Source organism: Pantherophis guttatus, chromosome 12, assembly GCF_059756535.1.
Source record: "Pantherophis guttatus breed Tessera chromosome 12, ASM5975653v1, whole genome shotgun sequence".
In the NCBI taxonomy this organism is placed as follows: domain Eukaryota; kingdom Metazoa; phylum Chordata; class Lepidosauria; order Squamata; family Colubridae; genus Pantherophis; species Pantherophis guttatus.
The window spans coordinates 25,343,453-25,367,993 of record NC_142074.1 but is presented as its reverse complement, the minus strand read 5'-3'; the positions used below and the strand labels follow the sequence as shown (position 1 = coordinate 25,367,993).

The 24,541-nt window shown below is 47.9% G+C and overlaps 1 protein-coding gene across 5 annotated transcripts in view; it reads right to left on the bottom strand.

Moving 5' to 3' along the window:
- Nucleotides 1-1,699: 1,699 nt before the first annotated feature.
- GPC3 (glypican 3) overlaps nt 1,700-24,541 on the bottom strand; it is a 121,116-nt gene continuing 98,274 nt past the window's right edge. For all 5 annotated transcript variants that reach the window (XM_087877613.1, XM_087877614.1, XM_087877615.1 and 2 more), the window contains 3 exons: nt 24,258-24,378; nt 17,163-17,325; nt 1,700-2,914 (listed from right to left, as the gene is read on the bottom strand). In XM_087877613.1, coding sequence (XP_087733739.1) covers nt 2,748-2,914; nt 17,163-17,325; nt 24,258-24,378 — 451 coding nt within the window. In that variant the 3' untranslated portion in view covers nt 1,700-2,747. The remainder of the gene's footprint in view (nt 2,915-17,162; nt 17,326-24,257; nt 24,379-24,541) is intronic.

Genomic DNA, 24,541 nt, shown 5'->3' with positions numbered 1-24,541 from the left:
GCCTTCTAGAGAGCAGTCAGGGTTGATCTCCTCTAGGACTGACCGGTTTGAGATTAGATTAGATTAAGAGTTGGAAGGGACCTTGTAGGTCATCTAATCCAGCTCCTCCGCCTACCCAAGCAGGAGAGCCTACACCATTTCTGACAGATGGCAGTCCAGTCTCTTCTTGAAAGCCTTCAGTGATGAAGCTCCCACAATGTCTGAAGGCAACTTCCGTTCCGTGGGTTGATTGTTCTCACTGTCAGAAAATTTCTCCTTATTTCCAGGTTGAATCTCTCCTTGGTCAGTTTCCATTCTGACTTAGGTTGAGCCTAAATTTTAGAAACGGATGTAGGGTTTGAAAAAAAGGTTGCCTCCAAATCACATCCTGAGTTTAACCGAGCTGTATTACTTTACAACCAGATTTCTATAAGGTGCAGGAGGAAAGGAAAGAAGCTGATTGGCAATTCTTACTTACTCCGCTGCTTAAGGGCCTATTCAATTCTAATTCTAATTCTTGGCCTTGTATTGTCTTCTGCCGCTCATTCTCATGCTTATTCCATTCCATTCTTACCTTGAGTTGCCACCAAGCTCCAGTTGTTGCAGCAGCCCAGGGGGTCGGCACAAAGCCCCCCCCCTCCCTCCCCAAGGACACCCCAGGAACAAACGTAGACGGGCGTCAAGGCCAGCAGATGACAGACTAAAAAAGTAACACATTTGCTGCTGCGTTGGATCCCATCCAGATGGGCTGCTCTTCATCACTTGCATTTTGGGTCCTGTGGCTTTTAGGGAGGCGGTGGAGATGTCAGCCCAAGGTGGAAAACCAGAAAGTGGTGGGGGAGAAGTGACCCCTGATACTACCGGTCTCCAGAACCAACCGGCTGCAGAAGAGGCTACGAGGAAAGAGAAGTGTAGGCGACAGAACCTGCCAGAACCTGCTGGATTTCACCTCTGGCTGTTACGTATAAACTGGGTTGACAAAATCAGAAAGGAGGAGGTGATAAGCTGCCTGGGAAAGCCTAGGGAAATCATCAAAACCATAAAAAAACAAAAGTTGGAATATTTTGGACATGTGATGCGACACCTGGAAAAATACGGCATCCTTCACTCAATCCTCCAGGGAAAAGTTGAAGGCAAAGAAAGTTCAGGCAGAAGAAGAAGACCATGGCTTCAAAATCTAAGGGACTGGGTTGGAGAAAACTCAGCAACACTTTTTCGTGTGGCTGTTGATTAAAAATAGGATCGTCAACATGCTTGCCAATGTCCAATGATGGATGTGACAGAAGGAGGAGGAGGAGGAGGAGGAGGAGGAGGAGGAGATGCACCGGGCCAATTTCCCCAATTGCTACTTAGGTTGGATCTGGGACCAAACAAGAAAATCAGTAATCTAATATTGTGTTTCTCAACCTGGGCAACTTTATGAGATGTGGACTTCAACTCCCAGAATTCAAGATCAAGCAAGAAAAGATGTTGGCAGCTACCAGCAAGAAGGCTGATATGAAGCATGTCCGATCACCAACGGTGACACGGATAGTCCTCGACGTACAACAGTTCGTTTAATGACCGTTTTGAAGTTACAATGGCACTGGTGATAGCGCTGCACTTATGCCATGCATTTCAAAAAAAGCTATTTCTTCCTCTCACAGGCAGAGGTACATGTGCAAACACACACACATACACAAATGCAAGATAGCCAAGCATGTGATCAACAGCCTCCGACTGATGGTAGAACCGATTTATTTTTAAAAGAAGAAGAAAAAACAATCCTCCCTGTTCCCAGCTCTTCATATTTCCGATGCAAATTAAAGAGTCTAAAAAAGAAGGAAGGAAAAATATCTCCAGAGCAGCCAAAGGAGAAACTGGGGGGGGGGGTGGCTCTGAGAGATTCCCGTTTTTCCATGCTCAACAGACAGTCTCAGAACACAATCTATGAACAGACAAAGTGATACAGAATCGTGTTTTTTTTTTTAAAAAAAAAGAAATAAAATTAGAAAAGCATGCTTGATTCTGCAGACTTTCTGGAAAATATCTGAGCATCTTCTGAAACTGGACACAATTGCCCTGGAACAGCACAGTCTCTGCCGTGTTCACATCAGCCACACCTGTGGCATCGCATTAGTCCTGTTTAAGAAGCGATGGAGGGCCTGTCTAAAATTGGCTAGCTTTTAAAAATTAAAAAAAATACACAGTTCATTCATAACAAGAATCCAGTGTTAAGTCAATTCAAATGGGCACCTTGAACTCAAGTTTGCCACCAATATTAAATACAATGGCTAACGCAGATTCCAGAGCAAAATTTGCAAGCCGCAGAACCATTTTATTCTGTTTTGGAACTGTTCCTTTTGTCCCGCTTCAGGTTGGGCTTTTGATCTCAAAACAAAGTGTATTTTAAAAAGTTGTCCGATGGTGTTTCATCCAATAACTGTGCTCGCTCCGATCCACTGAGGATGCTGTGGGCTTTGGTCATCCTAAACAGCAGTGGAGAAAAACATTTACAAAATTCACAGGTGATACAAGCCGAGTATTTTTAACCCCGTCATAATAACTGAATGAGAATTCTTCAAAATACAAATACTGGGTCTTTTGGGCCAAACCTCCAACGGGGAAATAGTTTTTTTCCTTTAAAAAATAAAAATAAAAATTAAGTCCCGTTTCTAAAGTTGTTCTTTTCGAGTGCTTCTGATGAGCAAGAAAGATTTATAGGGCGCTTTCACAATGCAAACCGATAATGGATTCAGCCCGGATTGTGGCCAAGGGGTCAGTTCAAGTCATTTGGCCATCAGAAAAAGCCACCCTATTAGGAGACCGGCCACTAGTTGAAGATTCAGCGCTGGGTCCTTGGCCCCGAGGCTGTGACCCGTTGTCCCTTTGCTCTGCTGATTCACAAGCTGCCTGTTTGAAGGGGTGCCCTCGCTGTCCAAGTCGTAGGCAAGCTCTGGAAGGAAGGAAAGAAGAAAGAGAAAAGATAACTGTTCTGACCTAGGCTTCCCCAAAAAGCATGAAGCAGACCCCTTGTCCTGACAAAAAAATCCCTTTTTATTAAGTTACTGTGAATTCTTCTCATTCCCATCCAGCAAAGTCTTTCAAGGGAGAATTTACAGTCACAGACCTTATCTGGCTTGGAGAGCTGCCAGGCCAATATCTTCAAAACTTGGCAAGGAGTCACGAACCAATTAAGCAAACTAATTGTCTCCTGTAAACTCCACTCCCCTTTCGTTCCTCTTTTATTCCCTCTGGGAGGGGCCATTCATCGTCCACCTGTGGCCTTACTCCTGAGTCGACCCTTGTTCTTTAGCTGTCCCCTTCGTCTGGCAACTCTGCACATGCACACACTGGGAACAGGCTCCAGCTGTTCCTCTGCCTCACTGATGTCTGACTCCGAAGGCAGCTGATAACTGGCATCTGGCCCTGGCTCCCTCTCTGCCTCCGACGCAGAGCCCTCATCAGAGCCCTCCCCAGACTCCAGGACTGGCCCATGTTCCTCCACAGCCTCCTCACTGTCCGAATCTGTTACCAGCTCCACTGGCGGGCCACGAAGAAGGAAAGTTACAGAGCTTATGAACATTTGATGCCTTTTAATAAAATTATTGCTCTGAAAAAGTGCTACCAGTCAGCCTCCCTAGATAGACCATTCAGGAAACACGACCAGATGAGATAATTCTGCTTTATTGCAAGGCTACATTGACAGAACCTTGCCAGTGTGAAAGTACTAAACAATTCTGCCACCGTCTCCTATGCAGCCTAAGAAACTAGGGAGGGTCCCTTCTGAGCTTCTCGCCCTTCCCACGATACAGCTCTGAGTTCTGCTGACCCTTATCTGACTGTTGCCTTGGCTGTGTCTCATGGCCTCGTGTCCCCCCAGGTCTTTCTCACATAGCGTTACATTACCAGACCCACAAATTCAAGAAGGGCCGCTGCTTGGACAAGGGTTGGATTTTAATGGAGGCCAGCAGCCTTAGTTCAACATTGCCATGGTTTGTTATGGGGTGCCCTAAATCATGGGCTGGATTTGTGCGACGCATTAATCCAAAGATGGGAGTGGGATGTCTTAACACAGAGGTCTTCAAACTTGGCAGCTTTAAGACTCGTGGACTTCAACTCCCAGAATTCTCCAGACAGCTGGCTGGAGAATTCTGGGAGTTGAAGTCCACAATCGATGGAGGGCTCCTTGGTGTTCTCACTTACGAAGCCCACACGTGCCTTACCGTTTCCTACAGCAGAGTTTTCCTTCTTCTGGGACCAGCTCGATTAACTTTCTGATAGGAAGCCCAAATGTTCAGTCTAGCTTTCCTACTGGCGGCAGAGGATGATGGGGACTGTAGACCCACACCTGTATAGGTCACCAGATTGAAATTCCCAGAGGCTTCGGTTCTATAGACAGGCTCCAGTGGACAATGAAGTCAGGATGGAGAGAGAAGAAGGGAACAAGACAAATCTTTCTACTGGGTTCTGCTTTTCAGCCAGGCAAAATCGATCCAGTTTGGGCTCTTTTCAAGGGCACACCTTTGCTCAGGTACGCATGGAGCTCCATCCTGCTAGTAAGCCAATTAATCTGTCCTGCTACATTATTAACCCATCAACCCCACCAGTTCTCCTCCACAGCTCTTGCAGGCAAGTCCCACGTGGGTCCTGAAGCCCAACCAGGCCAGTCCCAAGAGAAAGGGCCTCTTTCCAAAGATGGGGGCAAATTCGTGCTCCCAGCCTCCCCTTCGCAGCCCCGCCTTTTGTGCTCCAGATTAGATAATCGGCTGACACGGGGAGTAAATCATTAGCTCTGCTCCTCGGTGGCCGATCAGATGGTGTTTTCCGTTCCCTCTGCCCTGCCTAGCAGGAGGAAGGTGGGGCTTCAAGGAGATTTGGGGGTTGTTTTTTTGGGGGTGGGGCAGGTGGTAAAAGCTACCAGGGAGTGTTGGGTTGCTGAGATACACGTCTTCTGGTGTGCATGTTTTTTTTTCTCTTTTTTTGTACAGCAGTGTGACACACACCCAAAGTCTTCCCTGCTTGCTCCGACATGCAAGAGGAATGAGAGCTATTGAAGCTGTAAACCTGCAAATATGCCTCTTCCATTTCCATGTCAACAAAGGAAGAGGGGGAGAAGGAGCATCCCACCAGGAAAAGACCCCTTGAGTTATGCCTCCACAGATGTCTGTCAGAGAGAAGCCCTTCCAAGCTGCCTTTGGTCCTGAAAGTCCAGCTTTTGAGAGCCAAACATCCATTGGAACTGGAGCCAACAGGGACCTAGCGGTTTAGATCCAGAGAATGAGACTTCCATGTTGGAAATGCAACTGTCCCAGTTGCTTCCTCCAAGGGCTTCTCCAATTGCCCAAAGATCTGCCATTCGAAGTCCATTTTGTGATCAAGAGGTGCTCCGTCTGAACCAAAGGAGGCCTTTAAAGAAACCAGGCAGCCCTCAGCTGGCAGGTAGCCAATCATTGGAGAACCCAGAAGGAAAATGGAGGCTGGCACCAACATCTGTTGAGTGAGAACCCTGCATCTAGATAGGTATGGTAGCTGATGCCCATTTGTTGTTGTTGTTAGTTGCGAAGTCGTGTCCAACCCATCATGACCTCATGGACAACATTCCTTCAGGCCTTCCTGTCTTCTACCATCCTCTGGAGTCCATTTAAGCTCACGCCGACTGCTTCAGTGACTCCATCCAGCCACCTCATTCTCTGCCATCCCATTCTTCTTTTGCCCTCCATTGTTCCCAGCATTAGGCTCTTCTCCAGGGAGTCCTTCCTTCTCATTAGGTGGCCAAAGTATTTGAGTTTCCTCTTCAGGATCTGGCCTTCTGAAGAGCAGTCAGGGTTGATCTCCTCTAGGACTGACCGGTTGGATGGCCTTGCAGTCCAAGGGACTCACTCGCAGGAGTCTTCTCCAGCACCAGAGTTCAAAGGTCTCCACTCTTTGGCACTCAGCCTTCCTTATGGTCCAACTTTCAGAGCCATACGTTGCAACTGGGAAAACCAGAGCCTTGACTATACGCACTTTTGTTGGCAGGGTGATGTCTCTGCTTTTTAGTATGCTGTCTAGGTTTGCCATAGCTTTCCTCCCCAGGAGCAAGCGTCTTTTAATTTCTTGGCTGCAGTCCCCATCTGCGGTGATCTTGGAGCCCAGGAAAATAAAATCTGTCACTCCATTTTTTCCCCATCTATTTGCCAGGAATTGGGAGGGCCGGGTGCCATGATCTTAGTTTTCTTAATGTTGAGTTTCAAGCCAACTTTTGCACTCTCCTCCTTCACCCGCATCAAGAGGCTCTTTAGTTCTTCTTCACTTTCTGCCATTAATGATGCCCATAGGAAGACATAAAAGATGGATGCACTTGGCTTGAACTTTCGGTTGCAGGAACTCTCTTGGGAAAGCAAGGCATGAATGGACACCGGTTCACAAGTGACGGTCCAGAGTTTCACAATGGTGGATGAAAAGGCAGAAGTCCATCCGAGGAGCGACTCCAGATCCATTTCACCCAGAATTGAAGGTGGCAATGCGGAGGCCAGTGTAGAAAACAGGAAGGGGGCCCCCTTTCCATTTTGCACGGACCCCCGGAGAGGCAAAATAAGGAGGATTAATTTCCTTTGACCCTCCGAGTGGACAGATCTATTCATCTCGAGTAGCATCCCTCCTTGGCCTTCAGAAGCGAATGGCCTACAAGACAAACCCTGCCAGGCCCCAATTCTTTGCACAGGAACTTTGCTTTTTTTTTTTTTTTGCAACGCAGACCCGGCTTCTCTTCTGCGGGAACAGGCTGTGCTGGGTGCCTCCACCCCCCACAACTCACTCTGTGTCCTAGACCCCTTTGAGAAGGAGCAGTCACAAGAGAGATTGCCATGGTGAAGGGAGGCATCGGGCGCCCACTCCTGCTCTCTTCCTCACTGCTGGTTCCTGGCAAAGCTACCCTGAAGTTCAGCCGCCTGCTTATTCCAAGAGATCTGCCTGCATTTCTGCTCCCCCCCCCCAGAATTTGGCCAGGCTGTTTTGCAAAGTGGTCGCGGATGCATGGCCAGATGGAGGTTCACCAGGGGTGGGAAACGGGCACCGGCGAAGCCCAAACACACCCTGGTTTTCGTGCAAACTTTAAAAAACAGTAAAAGGCGAGCAAAAATAAGATGGAATAAAATCCACGGAAAAGTGGGGGGGAAGAAAGAGGGTGAATTCACTACACCTTGATCTGCAGAACCACTCCTCCGTAAGGCGCCAAAACCAAGCTTACAAATATCTAAACTTGAGTTTAAGCCTCGAGAGTGATGTGTAACTCAACCATGGTTCTAGAGAGGGATGGCAGCTTTTCCAACAAGTGCCATCCAGGTGTTTGGACTACACCTCCCATTGCTCCCTGTTGTGACCTAGGCTCACTTAGTCATTACAGGACACAATTAGTCTTAAACAAACCTATTTTATTATAACAGCTGAGAATTACTTCCTTCCCAGCTTAGTCCAAATTAATTGCAAACCAAGTTCTTCAGAAAAAGTCCTTCGGGCTTATCACAAACCTTTATCTTCTTTGACACCCTGCCAAAGGCCTTACTTGGCAAAGCCCCACGAAGTTCAGAAACAAGAGATGCTGACTGGGAAACAGATTTAGCAACGTTGCTTTCCTACAAAGAGTCCAAGTGCCTTTGCTGCTCTTTTAAGCCTTATGGAAGGGGCCAATTGTCTCCTGGCCTTACTCCCGAGTCGTCCCTTTTGCTTTAGCTGCTCTTGTTTCCTGGCAGCTCTGCGCATGCGCGCACTGGGAACAGGCTCCTCCTGTTCCTCTGCTGTCCAACTCTGGAGGCTCCGCAGTCCGCACATCACTCCCAGATGGCCCTGGCCCCATCTCTGCCTCGGACGCAGAGCCCTTGTCCGGGCCTTCCCCTGACTCCAGGACTGGCCCATGTTCCTCCCCAGCCTCCTCACTTTCCAACTCCGCTGCTAGCTCTGCGGGCTGCTGGCAGACCACAAGAGCCCCCGGCTCACGAGCTAGAAGTTAGAAAGAGTAGCTCAGCCTGACTGGAGGGCACCACTTAATTGCAAGACTAACTTTCCGATTAAACTGAGCGTAAAGGGATAAAGACATTCTACGCTCGCACAGAGATAATTGGAGCTAGGAATCACAGGGCAGAAGAGCCACAGTGACTTCAGAATCTTCTCCTCTGCTGAGATATAATATAAATCTTCCCTAAGATCTCCATAATACAAAGATTGCACAGCGCAAAAGGTGTGCAACTGAATTCAAAACTATTTTAGGCTTGTTATAATTGCACACAGATGTTTCCTTCCTTATTATCTACGATATAAGGGCATGACGCTAAAGACTGAACACCTTATAATCCTCTACTCTACGTACGCTGTGTCTGGAAGGAAACCAGCCTCTTATTAACAGGGTTAATATTAACAAATAATGGCCTTTAAAGCTGCAAAGGAATCTTAAAATCCAGGTGGGACACGAGCTAAACAATACACAAAAGAACAAAGAACTGGAAGGGGGGGAAAAAATACATCCACAAACAACTGCATAACAATCCCAAGGATTCCATTTTGAGGGCAGGAAGTCGAGAGAGAGTATTGTGATCACATCCTAGAATCACAGAGTTGGAAGAAGGGACCTAAGAGGTCATCAAGTCCAGCCCCCTACACGAGTCATTCTGTCATGCTCGATATTGCCGGCTTCCCTTTGAAAAACCCCAGTGAAAAGGAAGAAACCCACTCGGTGCAGTAAACCTATTTTGTGACTTACGGTATATTGAATAATTTCTTTCAAGGCCGCATTGGTGTGTCTCTAAATAATATCCTTAATTTTCTTGGTTCTCTTTGTTTTGTTTCGTTTTTAAAGTAGATGCACCTTAACCGCCCTGAGTCCTTCAGGAGAAGGGCGCTATAAAAATTTAATAAAGAAATAAAATAAAATAAACCCATGCAAACTTTCAGATTTTCAGTCTGGGAATTTCTCCGGGGTCCATCTGAAAGCTCCCACTGATCGCCTTGAATGCTCCAAATTAGCCCAACTCATTTCAATGTCCTCATTCCAAGCGGTGCCGTCATCTGGAATTTCTTAATGGCCTTTGGAGGTGGGGAAAAAAAGGCTTTTTATGCCTGCCACAATCTTGGTTTTCATTCTTACCTAACTCCTTCGCTGAGATGTTGCAGCCAACACAAACTTTGACCGGTGAAATAATGTATAGATCCTTGAATGAAAGGAGCTTAGCCGTTCCTCGGGCGGCTGTTATTTTAAAGCCCAAATAACGTGGGTTTTCTCCCAAGCGAGGAGACAAAAGGAGGGGGATGCAGAATTCACCCACGCCCTGGGTGAAAAGGGCCTTGCAACAGGCAGCGGGGCACGTAATGAGTCCATTATGCGGAGCATGAAAAGAGAGGCTTTTCAGGGAAGGAAACGGGGCATTGTGGTCTTGTCTTAGCAATGATCTTGCTTCAGAATTTCGTTCTGTTTTACATGCCGTCCCTTCCTTTAAAAACACCACTGCCCCCCACCCTCCCCTACCCCCCCGACCGCGGTAAAGGACAAGGCAAAATGCTCATTTGGGAGATGGGACCCAAACCAGCTTCTCTAGGAGCACGTCCTCTTATGAACCCATCCGCACCACCAAAAGACAACCAGGTGCCAGAAAAAGGGACAACCAAGTTCAAGGCCACACTCAGCCCGGGGAAATATTTGGGGGGGGGGAAGAGTCTGTAAAATCCGGGGTGACTCACTTAACAACCGTCTCGCTTAGCAATGGAAATTCGGGTCCCCTTGTGGTCATAAGCCGAGGACTTCCTGCACACGTAGGCAGGATTGTAGAGGTGGGGCTTGCAGAAAAGAGAGTTCTGGGTGTGTTTCTTTTAAGGTTGGGGCTTGCCGGTCCCAAGGATGTCCAAGCAGGACAGAAGCCCAAAATCTTCCCAGATCTTCTGTGTTTTTTCTTCCTGCGGCAGCTGGTTGTTTTTTGGATGCAAAGGAAACCATCTCCCCTCCTCCCCCATCTGGACCAGGGAAGGGTCTTCAGAATGGCAGGGAAAGAGGGTGAGAAGGACAGCGGTCGTTTTGAGGGCTGCGGGAGAATTCCCCAGCAACTCTTTGGTTAAGGTGAATTTTCAGAGATAGCAAAACTCCCAACAACTGGAAAGGTCTCAGCATTGAAAGCTGGAGGACAGGAGAGAAAGGACCATAAATGGAGATGGAGGAAACAAAAGCCAAATCTGCCCTTTGGGAGGAAAGGCAGATTTTGTTCTGTTGAGCCAGGAAGTCCCACTTGGAATGAAACGCTGGGATTTCTCTCTCCTGAAACACCTGGCCAGCCATGAGCCTTAACCAGCTGTGCTTGATCATCCCAGGAGAGCTTCCAGATCAAGATTTCCTTTTTCAAAAAAAGAAGAAGAAGAAGGATGTTGTGTTCTTATTGTGTTCTTATTTGGAAAGAAGGGAGGCCGGAGATTGGAGGCGTAGAAGAAGCTTTGCATTTCGACTGACCCCCAACTCTGAGTTCGGCCATGAACAGTTCTGATCAGGAACCACTGCAAACCCCCTTGAGAGATGCAAGACATCCAGAACACAAAGGGATGCGACACTAAGCCAGATTTGCAGACCAACCTGGTTTACTATATCAAAATATATCAATATATATATTTCAATATACGGTTTAGATGAAGATAGACAGATGATGAGAGAGAGACAGAGAGCGACAGGGAGAGTGACAGAGACAGAGAAAGAGACAGAGAGAAAGAGAGGGAGAGAGACAGAGAGGGAGAGAGACAGAGAGAGAGAGAGACACAGAGACACACACAGAGAGACACACACACAGAGAGAGAGACAGAGACACAGAGAGAGACAGAAACACACACAGAGAGAGAGAGAGAGAGAGAAAGGGAGGGAGGGAGAGAGGGGGAGGGAGGGAGAGAGAGACAGAGAGACAGACAGAGAGAGAGGGGGGGAGAGAAAGAGAGACACAGAGAGACCAGAGACAGAGAGAGAGAGAGAGAGAGAGAGAGAGAGAGAGAGAGATGGAGGGAGAGAGAAAGAGAAAGAGAAAGAGAAAGAGAAAGAGAAAGAGACAGGCAGGCAGGCAGAGTGTGTTTTAGCCTGCATTCATTTTAGAAAGCTTTTACAATTATTATAAAGTGGTTTGGGATTGTGTTTTTTTTAAATAATAAGTCCTTTAACCAGGATAAAAGCAAAAGTAAAAACAAAAAAGAAAGGGTATTTTTGGGGGTGGGTGGGTAATGAGACTCAAAATCCCAAGAGAAGCAGTAGTAATATTAGCAGCTTCAGCCATGGCGAATGAGTTTCAGAGCAGTGGGGTGGGAAGGATTTTTGCTTTCTTAAGTCTGACACACGTGTGGTGTCCCTGTGTGCATGCACACACATCTGAAAAAAGGAGGAGAGCAACATGGCAAAATTTTCCGTGGCTTAACTGAGTTTTGGTGCAATGCGGACTTCTGAGCAGGGCCGAGGGTCCCCTGGACGCCCTCGGGCCAGAGAGCCAGGACAGCTCCAGATATAAAATCCAGGATTGACTGGAGGAGCAAACCAAGTGCACCTGAAGCCCCTCGGAGTGGAACAGCAAATGATGGTGCGGGGAAGGATATTACTAACTTCCCCCAAATAGCTGCTGACGTCCCACTGGGCCACCGGAGGGAATTGCAAATAGAAACAGGAAAAAACACCTCCTGCCCCTTCCCAAATAATATCCTTCAGTGACAGCTGCTGAGAAGGGCAGATTCTTCACACCTGAACCCCCGGCTGAATCCTTGGGACTCCCCCAGTCCTTAAATAGGAACCAGGTGGAGGCCACGAGCGAGTGGATTGGCAAAGGTGGGGCACAGGAGCAAAGAACGGTGGGTGGGGGAGGAATCAAGGGAGGGGGTGGTCTTCATGCTGTCATTATTCCAAGCCAGCAGTGGAATATAGTCATTGTAGTTCAGCCTATCCGGAGAAGTTGGGAAGAGCTGGGCCCTTTTCTACAACCTCTTCGGCCGAAAAAATGCTTTTAAAAGTAAACAAAAAAAGCCTCTGATGATCGCGCGGCTCAGCTGGGATCGTCAAAGGGATCATCAGCTGACGATCCCAGCTGAGTTGCCTGATCAGCAGAGACTTTTTTTCTTTTAAAAGCCTCTGACGATCCAAGCTGAGTCACCTGATCGGCAGAGTTTTTTTTTTCTTTTAAAAGCCTCTGACGATCCCAGCTGAATTGCCTGATCATCAGAGGCTTTTTTTCTTTTAAATGCTTCTGACGATCCCAGCTGAATTGCCTGATGGGCAGAGGCTTTTAAAAGAAAAAAAGCCTCTGCCAATCAGGCAACTCAGCTGGGATCATCAAAGCCTTTTGAAAGCATTTTTTTACAACCTCTTCACCAAAGAAAAATGGTTTTAAAAGAAAAAAATGGCCACACCCACAGAACTGGTAGTAACAAATTTTAGATTTCACCACTGCTTCAAAGCAAACAAAACTAGAAAAGTCTTGAGGTGGTCCAAGGAAAATTTAAAAAGGGAAGAGAAAAAGAAAGCAAAAAGTTGTTTTCTTTTTTTTTCTCCTGATACATTTTACAAGTGGACGGAGAAATCTCAATTTCCTAGCGAGGTCCTCTTCCTTTAAAAAAACACGCCAGTGGGAGATAACAAACATTTCAGCAAATGTATAAACACGTCTGGAACGAAAAGGTTCTCAGGGGAAACCGATCCATTTGGCGTTTGCATTCAGCTTCTCTCCCGTGTTAGGCGTAGAATTAACATCTTGTAAAACAGCCAGCTACTTCAACTTGCCTGTGATTCAAAACGCTAGGAGGAGCCCAACAAACATAGCGCGGACCAGGATGTGCTGTGCTTTGGGTTCAAAGCAAAAAAGTTGCTTTAAAGGGACACCCGAGTGTGCATTCGGTTAACGTCTCCTTAAATAAGCAGCGGCTTTTCACCGGGAGCCACGCAGACTCAGAAAAATATGCGTGGCTACGCGGCACTAGGGATTCGAACCGCTGAACTGCCGACCTTTCTGATCGACAAGCTTAGCGTCTTAGCCACTGAGCCACCTAGTCTGGCTATAATACAGTAAGTCATGCCAGTTGTTAAGCGGGTCACCACGTGCCCAGTTATTTTACTTTGGTGGCACCCGTTAAGCAAACACCCAATGGATTTTTTTTTCTTTTGCTGAAAACCAGAAATAAATGGCGTTTTTTGCTCCACAGCATCAGGTACCGTGGTCACGTGACCTGAAGAGGCTGCAAAAACAGCTGTAAACAGCTGGTTGCCAAACACCACACATGCGATCCGGTGATGGCTCTCAGAACATTGCAACTCTTCTCTTCCTTCTGTCTCCTTTTTGTTCCTTTTAACGAAGGATGGAAATTAAGGCGCCCGCTTATGAGCCCTGGGAGCAGAAAATGCCCTTGAACCCTGCCGCGGTGGGGGAGGCTCTGGCCCCACCTGGTCAGCACGGAGTGGCCGTCAGAGAGGGCAAAACGGCAGCTTCCCTCGGGAGAGTCCCAGGTTTGGGGACTTCTGGTTTTGGGGACCTCAAAGCAGGAAGCAGAACCCAGCCAAGTACAGAGGTTTTTTGGATGGATGCTTTTCGTTTGACAAGAGTGAAATTACAGCTGTGGGAACAAGAGTTGCTGGCAGGGAAGATCGAGAAGAGGAAAGGGAGAGGAGAGGCTGTTCCCTCCCACCCAAGGGGAATCCTATGCAGACGGACCACGGAGCAGAAGTCGACGTTTTTCGATCCTGAAAACCTTTAAAAATAAGGAAAGCGGGGGGGAAAGGAAGGGAACCATCTTCAGCGTAAAGCATTGCTTCCAGAGACATCCCTATGCGCAGCCTGCTCTTCTGCAGGACCAGTTCCCAGTCTGAAGGTGCTCCACACTTCGCTCGCGCACTCTTTTGCGCATGCGCAGATCGTCATTTATGATGTCGGGGAGGGTGGGCGGAGCCGCCCGCCGATTTTACTACCGGTTCTATCGAACCGGACAGAACCGGGAGCAACCCACCACTGTCACCAGACATGTTTGTCATGCCCTCTCCTGCCCTCTCCTCCTTCTCTTCTCCTTCTCCTTCTCCTTCTCCACCTCTTCTTTCTTCTCCTCTTCCTCCCCTCCTTTTCCTCCTTCCTTCTCCTCTTCCGCCTCCTGCTCTTCTCCTTGACCTCTTCTTCTTTCTCCTTTTTTCCCCCTCCTCTCTTCTTCCTTCTCCTTCCTTCCCCTCTTCCTTCTCCTCCTTGTCTCCTCCACCTCTTCTTCCCCTCCTCCTCCTCCTCTCCTCTTCTTCCTTCTCCTCTCCTCTTCCTCTCCTCCTCCTCTTCTTCCTTTTTTTCTTCCCCCTCCCTCTCCTCCTCCTCCTCCTCCTCCTCCTTCCCCCCTTCCCACCACAAACCGCCTGCCTGCCTTTTCACACCACTGGTGTGTCTCCAGACCAAAACAGGACGAATATCCAGATTGTAAGCAGGCCCCACACAGCCCTCCAGATCTGGCATGGGACCTAATTCACACAATCGGGGATGAGCGACACAAGCCAACTCCTACTGAAGAGCCACCCTGGAACTGTGTTTCCTATAAACACAACCCTTTCCGACAGGCTAAAAAGTCTGCCTGGAAATCTGCTCACTTGTAGGCTGGGACGGAAACAATGCTCCAGTCATTGAGTTAATTCAGGATTTCCGGCTTTGTTCCTTCCCGTATTCCCTTCCCACGACAAAGGCACCAACAGGGCCTGCAAATATATTCATTTTGGTCATTGCAAGAAGCATCAGTTTTATGACTGTTCTCTATTAAGGACCATCCGTTCCACGGATTGGTCCCCGCGGCCCAACAGAAGCCCCTCTCCTGCCTCAGTAGCCGAGCGGCTGTTTCTCTCCCCATCCCCACCCATGGATGCCAGGGGACGGCTGGAGAAAAGGCACCTGGGGCCAGGACACTTCCGGGGTAGAACTCCCTGGCCAAGGAGGCTCAGCCAGATTTCTTCAGCTACTAATTAGCCCCCAAGAACGTCTTACTTCTGGTCTCATCTTCTGGGTCTGCCTACCCACCCTTTTAAGTGTGCTGTAAATCAATTTTTAATTGGTGTTGCGTGTTTGTTTTGTTGTCGACTGCCCTGAAATTTGCAATAGATAAATTGGTAGCTTGAAAGGCAAAGATGATAAAAAAAAAAAAACCCAGGATCCTGAAGTGTGCTGAGAACATGGCTTAACTCCTTGTTTTCTCTTCTCTTCTTTTGTCTTCTCTCTTTCTCTCTCTCTCCCGCATCAGCCCTTTTGCTTAGAACAATGAGGACTAGAATCCTTCCTTTCTCTCATTCACCCTCCCTCCCTCCCTCCCTCCACTCCCTCCCTCCCTCCCTCCCTCAACTCCCTCCCTCCCTCCCTTCCTTCCTTCCTTCCTTCCTTCCTTCCTTCCTTCCTTCCTTCCTTGAATGTCCCAACCATCCAAGGGAGCTGAAAAAAAGCATGGAAATTCACATGCATAACTTTCTAAATTCTCCCTCGACTAACCAGCGGGGTGGGGGGTGGGGACCCTCTGTATCCATTCCGGTCGATTCCTTACACAACCCCCAGAATAATGTGGACAGGCTTGTGCCTCCAAGCTCTCCCCACCAACCACGTTCTCCAACGAACCACGTTCTCCGGGGAGCCACCGCAACGGTTGTTCTGCCCGCCTGCAAAACCCACACCCAGGTCCAGCGGCAACCCCCTCCCCTCCCCCCCGCTAATGAACTGCAGGTAGGGTAGGCTGCTAATTTGGAGCAGAGCAGCCGAGATGGAAGATGATTTCCAAAATTCTCGACCGTGTGATCCCAAAGAGCCTACAATTTCCCTCCTCTTCCTATTTCATCCCGGGGGGTGGGGGAAAGTGGGGGGAGAGAAAAACGATGGGAAGCTTTTTGCTTGAGAAATCCAAGTGAATTGAAAAAGGGGGCTCAACCCCAGCTGGCCGGCTCTTCTTCCCACAGCTGCAGCTCATTAAGAAAGAAAATGTCGTGAGATCGAATCACGGTTCGGTCTTCAGGAGGCTGGATGAAAACTCTCCTTAGGAAACCCACTGGGGTCTCCTCCTTCCAACCTGGATAAGGTAACACCAGCTCTGGCTTCCCCAGGTCCTTCATCCTCAGAGGCTTTGACTTATGGAATAAGGAGGTGCAGGCCTGCATGTGTGAGCACACTCATACACACACACAGAGAGACACACAAAGAGAATCTGACAGGCAGCACCCTCTCTGCTTCCACTCCTGAAGTGCCAGGTAATTGTGGCAGATCAAGGGGAGGAGAGAATTGATGGGAGCATCTGGACTCATTGGAAACATTTCTATATTTCTCCTCTTTCAACTTGAAAGCTCCCAGGACCGATTCTTTCCAGGCTCTCAGGTGCTTTCGGTCGTGGGAAAAAAATGGGAAACTGGAGCTTTGGTACCTGAAGAGAAGGTGCAATAGTCCAACATTCACCGTGTGTGAGGTCAGCCAGGGGAAGGAAGGAAGGAAGGAAGGAAGGAAGGAAGGAAGGAAGGAAGGAAGGGAAAGAAAGAAAGAAAGAAAGAAAGAAAGAAAGAAAGAAAGAAAGAAAGAAAGAAAGAAAGGGAAGGAGAAGAAGGGAAGGAGAAGGAGAAGGGGAAGGGAAGGGAAGGGAAGGGTAGGAAAGGAAAGGAAAGGAAAGGAAAGGAAAGGAAAGGAAAGGAAAGGAAAGGAAAGGAAAGGAAAGGAAAGGAAAGGCTCTAGTTTCTTGGAAATTCTTGCTATATTTTTTTATTAGGATATGGTAAATAGTTGTGTTTTCCCAACACTTCCCCCAAAATAGGCCACTAAGAGGGATATCTGGTTTGTTTGTTTTTTTTAAATCACCATTCCTGCCACCAGAGAAGCTCCAAACATGTCAGATATGATAGAAAGAGCAGAAACTCAAATCCGTAGCTTCAATGCTTGGATTCTATCCCTTCCCTGATCTGTGCCTGCCGCCCACATGCTCCTTCCACCCTCTTCGCAATGGCGGCCGCGGACAGACTCTCCGGGTTTGACGTCACACTTACGACTGCACGTTTCTCTTAGCGACTATGGGTGGCTTGCTTCATGACCCTCGTAAAAACGGCCATAAATCAAGTCCAGTCATGCAGCGCTTCAACTTACAAATGCCAAGGACTTATGACCGAGATTCCAGTCCCCAACTACGGTCGTAAATTGAGGACTCCCTGCCATACGATCTTGACTGTCAAAGCACAGGCCCGATTCCCCATTTACCTGCCAAAAACCTTAATTGGTTCTTCACTTTCAATTCGCCGTCTCCAGAAGCCGCGGCCTCATTGCAGGCATCTTCATCATCGCAATCCCCACTTTCGGCCCCCTCCTCATCTTCAAGACGGTCCAGATTTTTCCGGCGAGAGGCAGATGTCCCTTTGAGCAGCTGGAAGGAGACAAGTCAAGAGGGAATGGCTTCAGAGAAGGACAGAAAAACCACTTCTCTGTTTTGAGCCAGTCACTGGTGTGAGATCCAGGACGCTTCTGGGTTTATTTTTCTCAGAAAGGGTCCCAGAGCATCAGGGGAGATAACAAGGAGTTTCCAATTTTATTTTTTTTTCTTTCTCTTTTTAATACCCCACCTTTATTATTTTAACTCAAAGTAGTGAACATATCCCACGCAACTTCCTCCTCCTATTATCCCCATAACAACAGCCCTGTGGGGTGGGATGGACTGAGAGAAAGAGGGACCTGCCCAAAGTCATCCAGCTGACTTTCATAAGAATAGAATAGAATAGAATAGAATAGAATAGAATAGAATAGAATAGAATAGAATAGAATAGAATAGAATAGAATAAACAAAGTTGGAAGGGACCTTGGAGGTCTTCTAGTCCAACCCCCTGCTTAGGCAGGAAACCCTACACCACTTCAGACAAATGGTTATCCAACATCTTCTTTAAAACTTCCAGTGTTGGAGCATTCACTACTTCTGGAGGCAAGTTGTTCCACTGGTTAATTGTTCTCACTGTCAGGAAATTTCTCCTTAGTTCTAAGTTGCTTCTCTCCTTGGTTAGTTTCCACCCATTGCTTCTTGTCCTGCCCTCAGGTGCTTTGGAGAATAGCTTGACTCCCTCTTCTTCTCAGCCCCTGAGATATTGGAAGACTGCTATCATGTCACCCCTGGTCCTTCTTTATATCAGACTAGACATAAGGCAGAACTAGAACTCACCGCCTCCCGCTTTCTGGCTTGATGCCTTAACCACTAGGCCAGGGGTGAAACCTACTTCCCTACAGGTTAGGAAGTGCGTGCTTGGACGCAGAGGGTTAAAAAAAATGGTTAAAACCAGGAAGTAACAATGACCAGGTGGGTGGGAGGAGGCTCACGCTGCTGCCACTACCGGTTCTCCGAACCACCTGCCGTCGCCGCTACCGATTCAGCCGAACCGGGCTGAACTGGTAGCATTTCACCCCTGCACTAGGCCAATCTGGTTGTTTTCACGTAGACAAGAGCTGGACCCAGAAGCAACACCCAGCTCCTTTGAAACAACCCTGTGGTTTCCTCTCTTCCCACACAGACCTACCTCTGGCGGTTTCTCTGATTTTAAATAACTGCGACCAGGGGGAGCTGCTGCTTTGATTCGGCGTCCTTCTGCGGGACGAGGCGGGAACCCAGAAAAGGCCATAATCAGCATGCAGAAGGGCACGATAAGCAGGTTTCAGCCTAATGACCATTTACGCAGCTGCAAGAGTTTAAGTGGCAAAGCTAGCCTCCAAGCGTTGCCAAACCAAAACGGTGGACAGAGAGGCAGACAACACAACTCAGAAGCAAGTCAGCCAAGTCCGGGCAGGACCTGTGTGTGTGTCATCAAACAGAACACACACAGCCTTCTCCACATCAACGTGGTAGACCTCCTATCAGGTTGAAGTGAGGACTCCCCAATCCACTCCAAGACATGGCAACTGTCAAGCACCTAGTAAGTGTTTGGCCTACCTACCTGAGATGACGGGTGAGCTGAGGGATGCCAGTTTTGTGATGTTTATCACATGGCATCTGCCTCAGAGCGTAGGGCATCGTGGGTGGCAGAAATTGGCCAGAAAATGTCTGACACACTACACTTAACACTGTCAAACTATAGCTTGTTGAACCAGGGTTTGTGGGATGAAACATGTTGCTGAGCTCAGGCACAATCACATTAAGCCAAAATCATGGCTTACAGACCACCGTTGACAAGGTCCACACACAGGGTCTTGCTATAAGGTAAAGGTTCCCCTCGCACCTATGTGCCAGTCGTTCCCATCTCTAGGGGGCGGTGCTCATCTCCGTTTCAAAGCTGAAGAGCCAGCGCTGTCCGAAGATGTCTCTGTGGTCATGTGGCCGGCATGACTCAACGCCAAAGGCGCACGGAACGCTGTTCCCTTCCCACCACTATTTTTCTACTACCATTTTTTACGTGCTTTTGAACTGCTAGGTTGGCAGAAGCTGGGACAAGTCACGGAAGCTCACCCCGTTTCACGGCACTAGGGATTCGAACCACCGAATTGCCGCCCTTTCGATCGACAAGCTCAGCGTCTTAGTCACTGAGCCACCACGTCCCTTGCTATACTTACTTTTTAACTATGTTTACATGCCCTGGTTCACCTTTGTTGCAAATCCAAGCACCGTGCTTTGCAAGCCACCAAAAAAACCTCAAGCCAGTAGGATTCCAGCTCGTGTGAAGTGTGAAGCCAGCTTCATATTAAAAGCAATCTCCCCCAGTGGAGGTCATCTTCCATTAAACCAATCAATCAATCAATCAATCAATCAATCAATCAATCAATCAATCAATAAGTTTTCTGAGGTTTTCGCAGGTGTTTGTATGTCTGTCTTTGGTTATTCGGGTTTTCTCCCGCGTAAAATTGGAGGTTTCTTGGCAACGTTTCGACGAAGTCTCATTCGTCATCTTCAGGCTGGTGTTCTCGGCTTCGTGCTTCTGCGATCACACACATTGCTCCTAGAAGCACGAAGCCGAGAACACCAGCCTGAAGATGACGAATGAGACTTCGTCGAAACGTTGCCAAGAAACCTCCAATTTTACGCGGGAGAAAACCCGAATAACCAAAGACGGACACACACACACACACACACACACACACACACACACACACACACACATATATATACATATATATATATATACATATATATATATATATATATATATATGTCTGATATATATATATATATATATATATATCAGCAGAGAGCCACTGATGAATAATAAAAGCAACTGTGCCATTTCAATAAACTCTAAGGGGCACCCTCCTACTCGCCCAAACATTAAACATACAACAAAACCAGCCGATGAGACTTCAATGGTTGAGTGATGAAGGAGAATTTCAAAAGGACGCCGGAGCCTCTTCTTAAAAGAGGGGACTTGGTTTGAAATTGGTCAGAGGAAAGGCAGAGATAGCTAGATAGCTCTGAATTAGTATTTCTATTCTTCTTGAGGCATGGAACGTCTCCTTTAATTGAGTCTGCATGACCGAAAAGGCATTTAATAAAAGGAGACATTCCAAGGGCTGCACTGAAGATATTTGGCATACTTTTCCAGAACTTTGGAACTATCAATCAAGCTTAGAGGTTGAGAAAGTTGATAAGGGCTTTGCAGCTAAAACAACACCCAGAACTGAAGGGGGGAATGAGAAGTGAGGGGATGGATGGGTGGGTCGAGACATAGAAGAGAACAAGCCAGAGAAGAAGATGGGAGTTCGCTCTCCTCTTCCATTCATTTGCTTGTCCTTCTCATGACCTCTTTCATCTCAGGGGGAAAAACAACAGGGCAGGGCAGGGGTGCTATTCAGCAGGTTCTGACCAGTTCTGGAGAACCGGTAGCGGAAGTTTTGAGTAGTTCGGAGAACCGGTAAATACCACCTCTGGCTGGCCCCGCCCCAGTGTTGGGGTTTCAACATTTTTTTACTACCGGTTCTGTGGGTGTGTCTTGGTGGGTGTGGCATGGCTTGGTGGGCGTGGCAGGGGAAGGATATTGTAAAATCTCCATTCCCATCCCACTCCAGGGGAAGGATACTGCAAATCAATATCCCAATCAGCCGAGACTCGGGAGGCAGAGAATAGATGGGGGGCGGGGCCAGTCAGAATTTTTACTACCGGTTCTCCGAACTACTCAAAATTTCCCCTACCGGTTCTCCAGAACTGGTCAGAACCTGCTGAAACCCACCTCTGCCCTGCCCCCCATCTATTCTCTGCCTCCCGAGTCCCAGTTGATCGGGAGGAAATGGGGATTTTGCAGTATCCTTCCCCTGGAGTGAGGAGGGAATGGGGATTTTGCATTATCCTTCCCTTGCCACGCCCACCAAGCCACGCCCACCAAGCCACACAATGCCCATAGAACCAGTGGTAAAAAAATTTGAAATCTACCACTGGGTCAGGGTTGTTTCTCTGGCTAGCATCTTCTTGCTAAACTGGATGTCTCCAACCTTCTGAAGTGTAACTGTCCCTCTTCCACAGTTCCCAAGTTGGGAAGCAATCATGGGAATTGCGATTTTTTTTTTTTTACTCTTCTGAAAGGAACCACACAATCATACATGGGGGAAGGCTCTGCTGGTTGTGTGCTGGATCAGTTCGCGCATCATGTTGCATTTAGAACCACGACGGAGCAGATAAACCATAATTGCTGAGTTCCCACAACCCTTAAAGCCCTGCCTAAACCATGATGTGCCCCAGTCATGATATTGGCATGCACTCTTTTGCATAAGCCCTGACACAGGGCGGTGATGTAGAAGTCGGTCTATGTTAACCCTCAGTCTGTGAGCTGACGGATGGATGGATGGATGGATGGATGGATGGATGGATGGATGGCTTGATAAACAAATTTGGTTAATTGCTGCGGTGTGTTGCAAGACGCCCAGAGCCAGCTTCCTTTTTTCTTGTTTACTTTTGACACACTCCTGTTAAGTTGATAAATGCCCTCACATGTGGTGGGCTCCTCAGAGAGTGGTCTGCTCCCTTTGAAATCCAAGAGGGGATGCCAAGGTGTCGAAGGAAACACCAGCCTGCTGGACAGCTGGGGAAAAGAGGGCTTGGAGGGGAGGATGACAACAGAGGCAACCACCTCTCCAGCAGAGCCCAAGATAACTTTTCTATCTCAAACCCTGGCAAAGAATTGCACATTGGCAAAAAAACAAAATCAAAACATAAAATACAAATTAGATGGACACGACCTTGTAGACGACCCTCACTCTGTCAAGGATCTTGGAGTACTTATCTCAAACGATCGAAGCACCAGAGCTCACTGTAACAGCATTGCCAAAAAGGCATTAAGAGTTGTTAACCTAATCTTGCATAGCTTCTTCTCTGGTAATATTAAACTACTAACTAGAGAATACAAAACCTTTGCTAGACCAATTCTCGAATACAGATCATTTGTCTGGAACCCGCATTGCATATCGGACATTAATACAATTGAGAGAGTCCAGAGATATTTTACGAGAAGAGTCCTCCATTCCTCTAACCGCAAGAAAATACCTTATTCCACCAGACTTCAAATTTTGGGCTTAGACAACCTAAAACTACACCGACTTCTGTCTGACCTAAGCGTTGTACATAAAATTATCTGCCACAATGTCCTTACCTGTCAACGACTACTTCAGCTTCAACCACAACAATACACGAGCAAATAATAAGATACAAACTCAAGGTAAACCGCTCCAAACTCGACTGCAGAAAATACGACTTCAGCAGCAAAGTGGTCAATGCCTGGAATGCACTACCTGACTCTGTAAAGGTGGTCCCTATTTTTCTACTTGCATTTTTTACCTGCTTTCAAACTGCTAGAAGCTGGGACAAGTCACGGGAGCTCACCCCGTTACGCGGCACTAGGGATTCGAACTGCTGAACTGCCGCCCTTTCGATCGACAAGCTCAGCGTCTTAGCCACTGAGCCACCGCATCCCTATAGCCTCTCTTATTCCTCCTTAAAACAATACAAAGCTTTGTGACCTTTCAAGAGGCACAAGGTTGACTAGACCAGGGGTCTTTAACCTTGGCAACTTTCAGACCTGTAGACTTCAATTCCCAGAATTCCTCAACCAGCTTTGCTGGCCCAGAAAAGGGAAGGACCCGTGTTGCAAATAAAGACATAGGTGGATTTGGCTGACCCCTCGAAGATCTGTGAGGCTATGGAGGGCTTGAAATATTTCCCAAGTTTAATTTCTGTGTAACCTCTGGGGTTGGGGGGAAAGCATTTCCCTTCCAACCAGCTCAACCAGCCCCCTCCTCCCAATTCCATCTTTTCTGCAAAGCCCTCCCTGGAAATGACTTATGAATTGCAAATGAGGGAGATGGGTGTTTGATCTCCCTCGTTTAACCCCCTCCTGCCCCTCCCCCCTCTCCAGCCCCATTTATCTCTCTTCACGCTTAGAAATGGAATAAACCCCTTGCCCCTCCCCCCAAATCGCTTTGCAGGGTTCTTATAATGGCTTTCTCCAAGGCGGGTAATTAGGGAGGGGGGTTTCTAAATTTGGAAAGAAATGCATGGCCCCTTATTATGAAGTGGGTCTGGAATGGCAGAGCTTAATCCTGAATAGGTAGAAGTTTACGCTGGACATAATCGTAAATAAAATCATTTGGACATTAGTCTTGCAGAAAAAGCCCGGAGCTCCAGGTCAAACCAGAGGACTTTCAATCTCTTCTAGTCTTCTACAACTCCCCACATATTTTAGCTTCAACTTTTTCACTGGGATCTCCCCCATGAATTAATGGGGGGGGAGGGAGAAGGAAGGGAGAAAGGAAGGGAGAAAGAAGAAGGGAGGAAGGGAGGAAGGGAGGAAGGAAGAGCGAAAGAGGGAGGGAGGGAGAGAGGGAGGAAGGAAGGGAGGATGGGAGGGAGGGAGGGAAAAAGGAAGGGAGAAAGAGGGAGGGAGGGAGGAAGAAAGGAAGGAATGGAGAAAGAAGAAGGGAGGGAGGGAGAGGGGAAGGAAGGAAGGAAGGAAGGAAGGGAGAAAGAAGAAGGGAGGGAGGGAGAGGGGAAGGAAGGAAGGGAGAAAGGAAGGGAGAAAGAAGAAGGGAGGGAGGGAGGAAAGGAGAAAAGAAGGGAGGGAGTGGGGGAAGGAAGGAAGGAAGGAAGGAAGGAAGGAAGGAAGGAAGGAAGGAAGGAAGGAAGGAAAACTAACTAACCTGCAGAATGCTAAACTATGATTAGTGGTTTCCAAGCTCAATATCATGTTTGCATGTTAATTTGCAATCAACACGGCACGCCCCATAACTGCTTAGCCCCATGTGCAAACCCAGCCCAGCCCTTCTCCCTGACCTTGGTAACCCCAACTCAACCACCTGCCCCATGTCCTGCCTCCAACCCCCCCAAGAGAAGGCAGCAGCACCCACCTGGTTTATATGTTTCAGCTTGTCAATGATCTGGCTAATGACCGGTTCGGGACCCCTGGCCTTCCCTTCATGCTGTCCCGACTGAGATCGGCCTCCGTTCCTCGTGGGTGGGTGGGTGTATCTGCAGAGGGAAGACCCCAAAGATCAGGGCACAAAGGAAATCACTGGGTTTCACTCTGCATTCTCCCGAACCTGATGCCAGGAGGGGGTCCAAGGTGGATGCCGAAGCAATGCCAGGTTGCCAGCTTCAATCTGGATTCCTTCCCGGACCTTCCCGGGGTTTG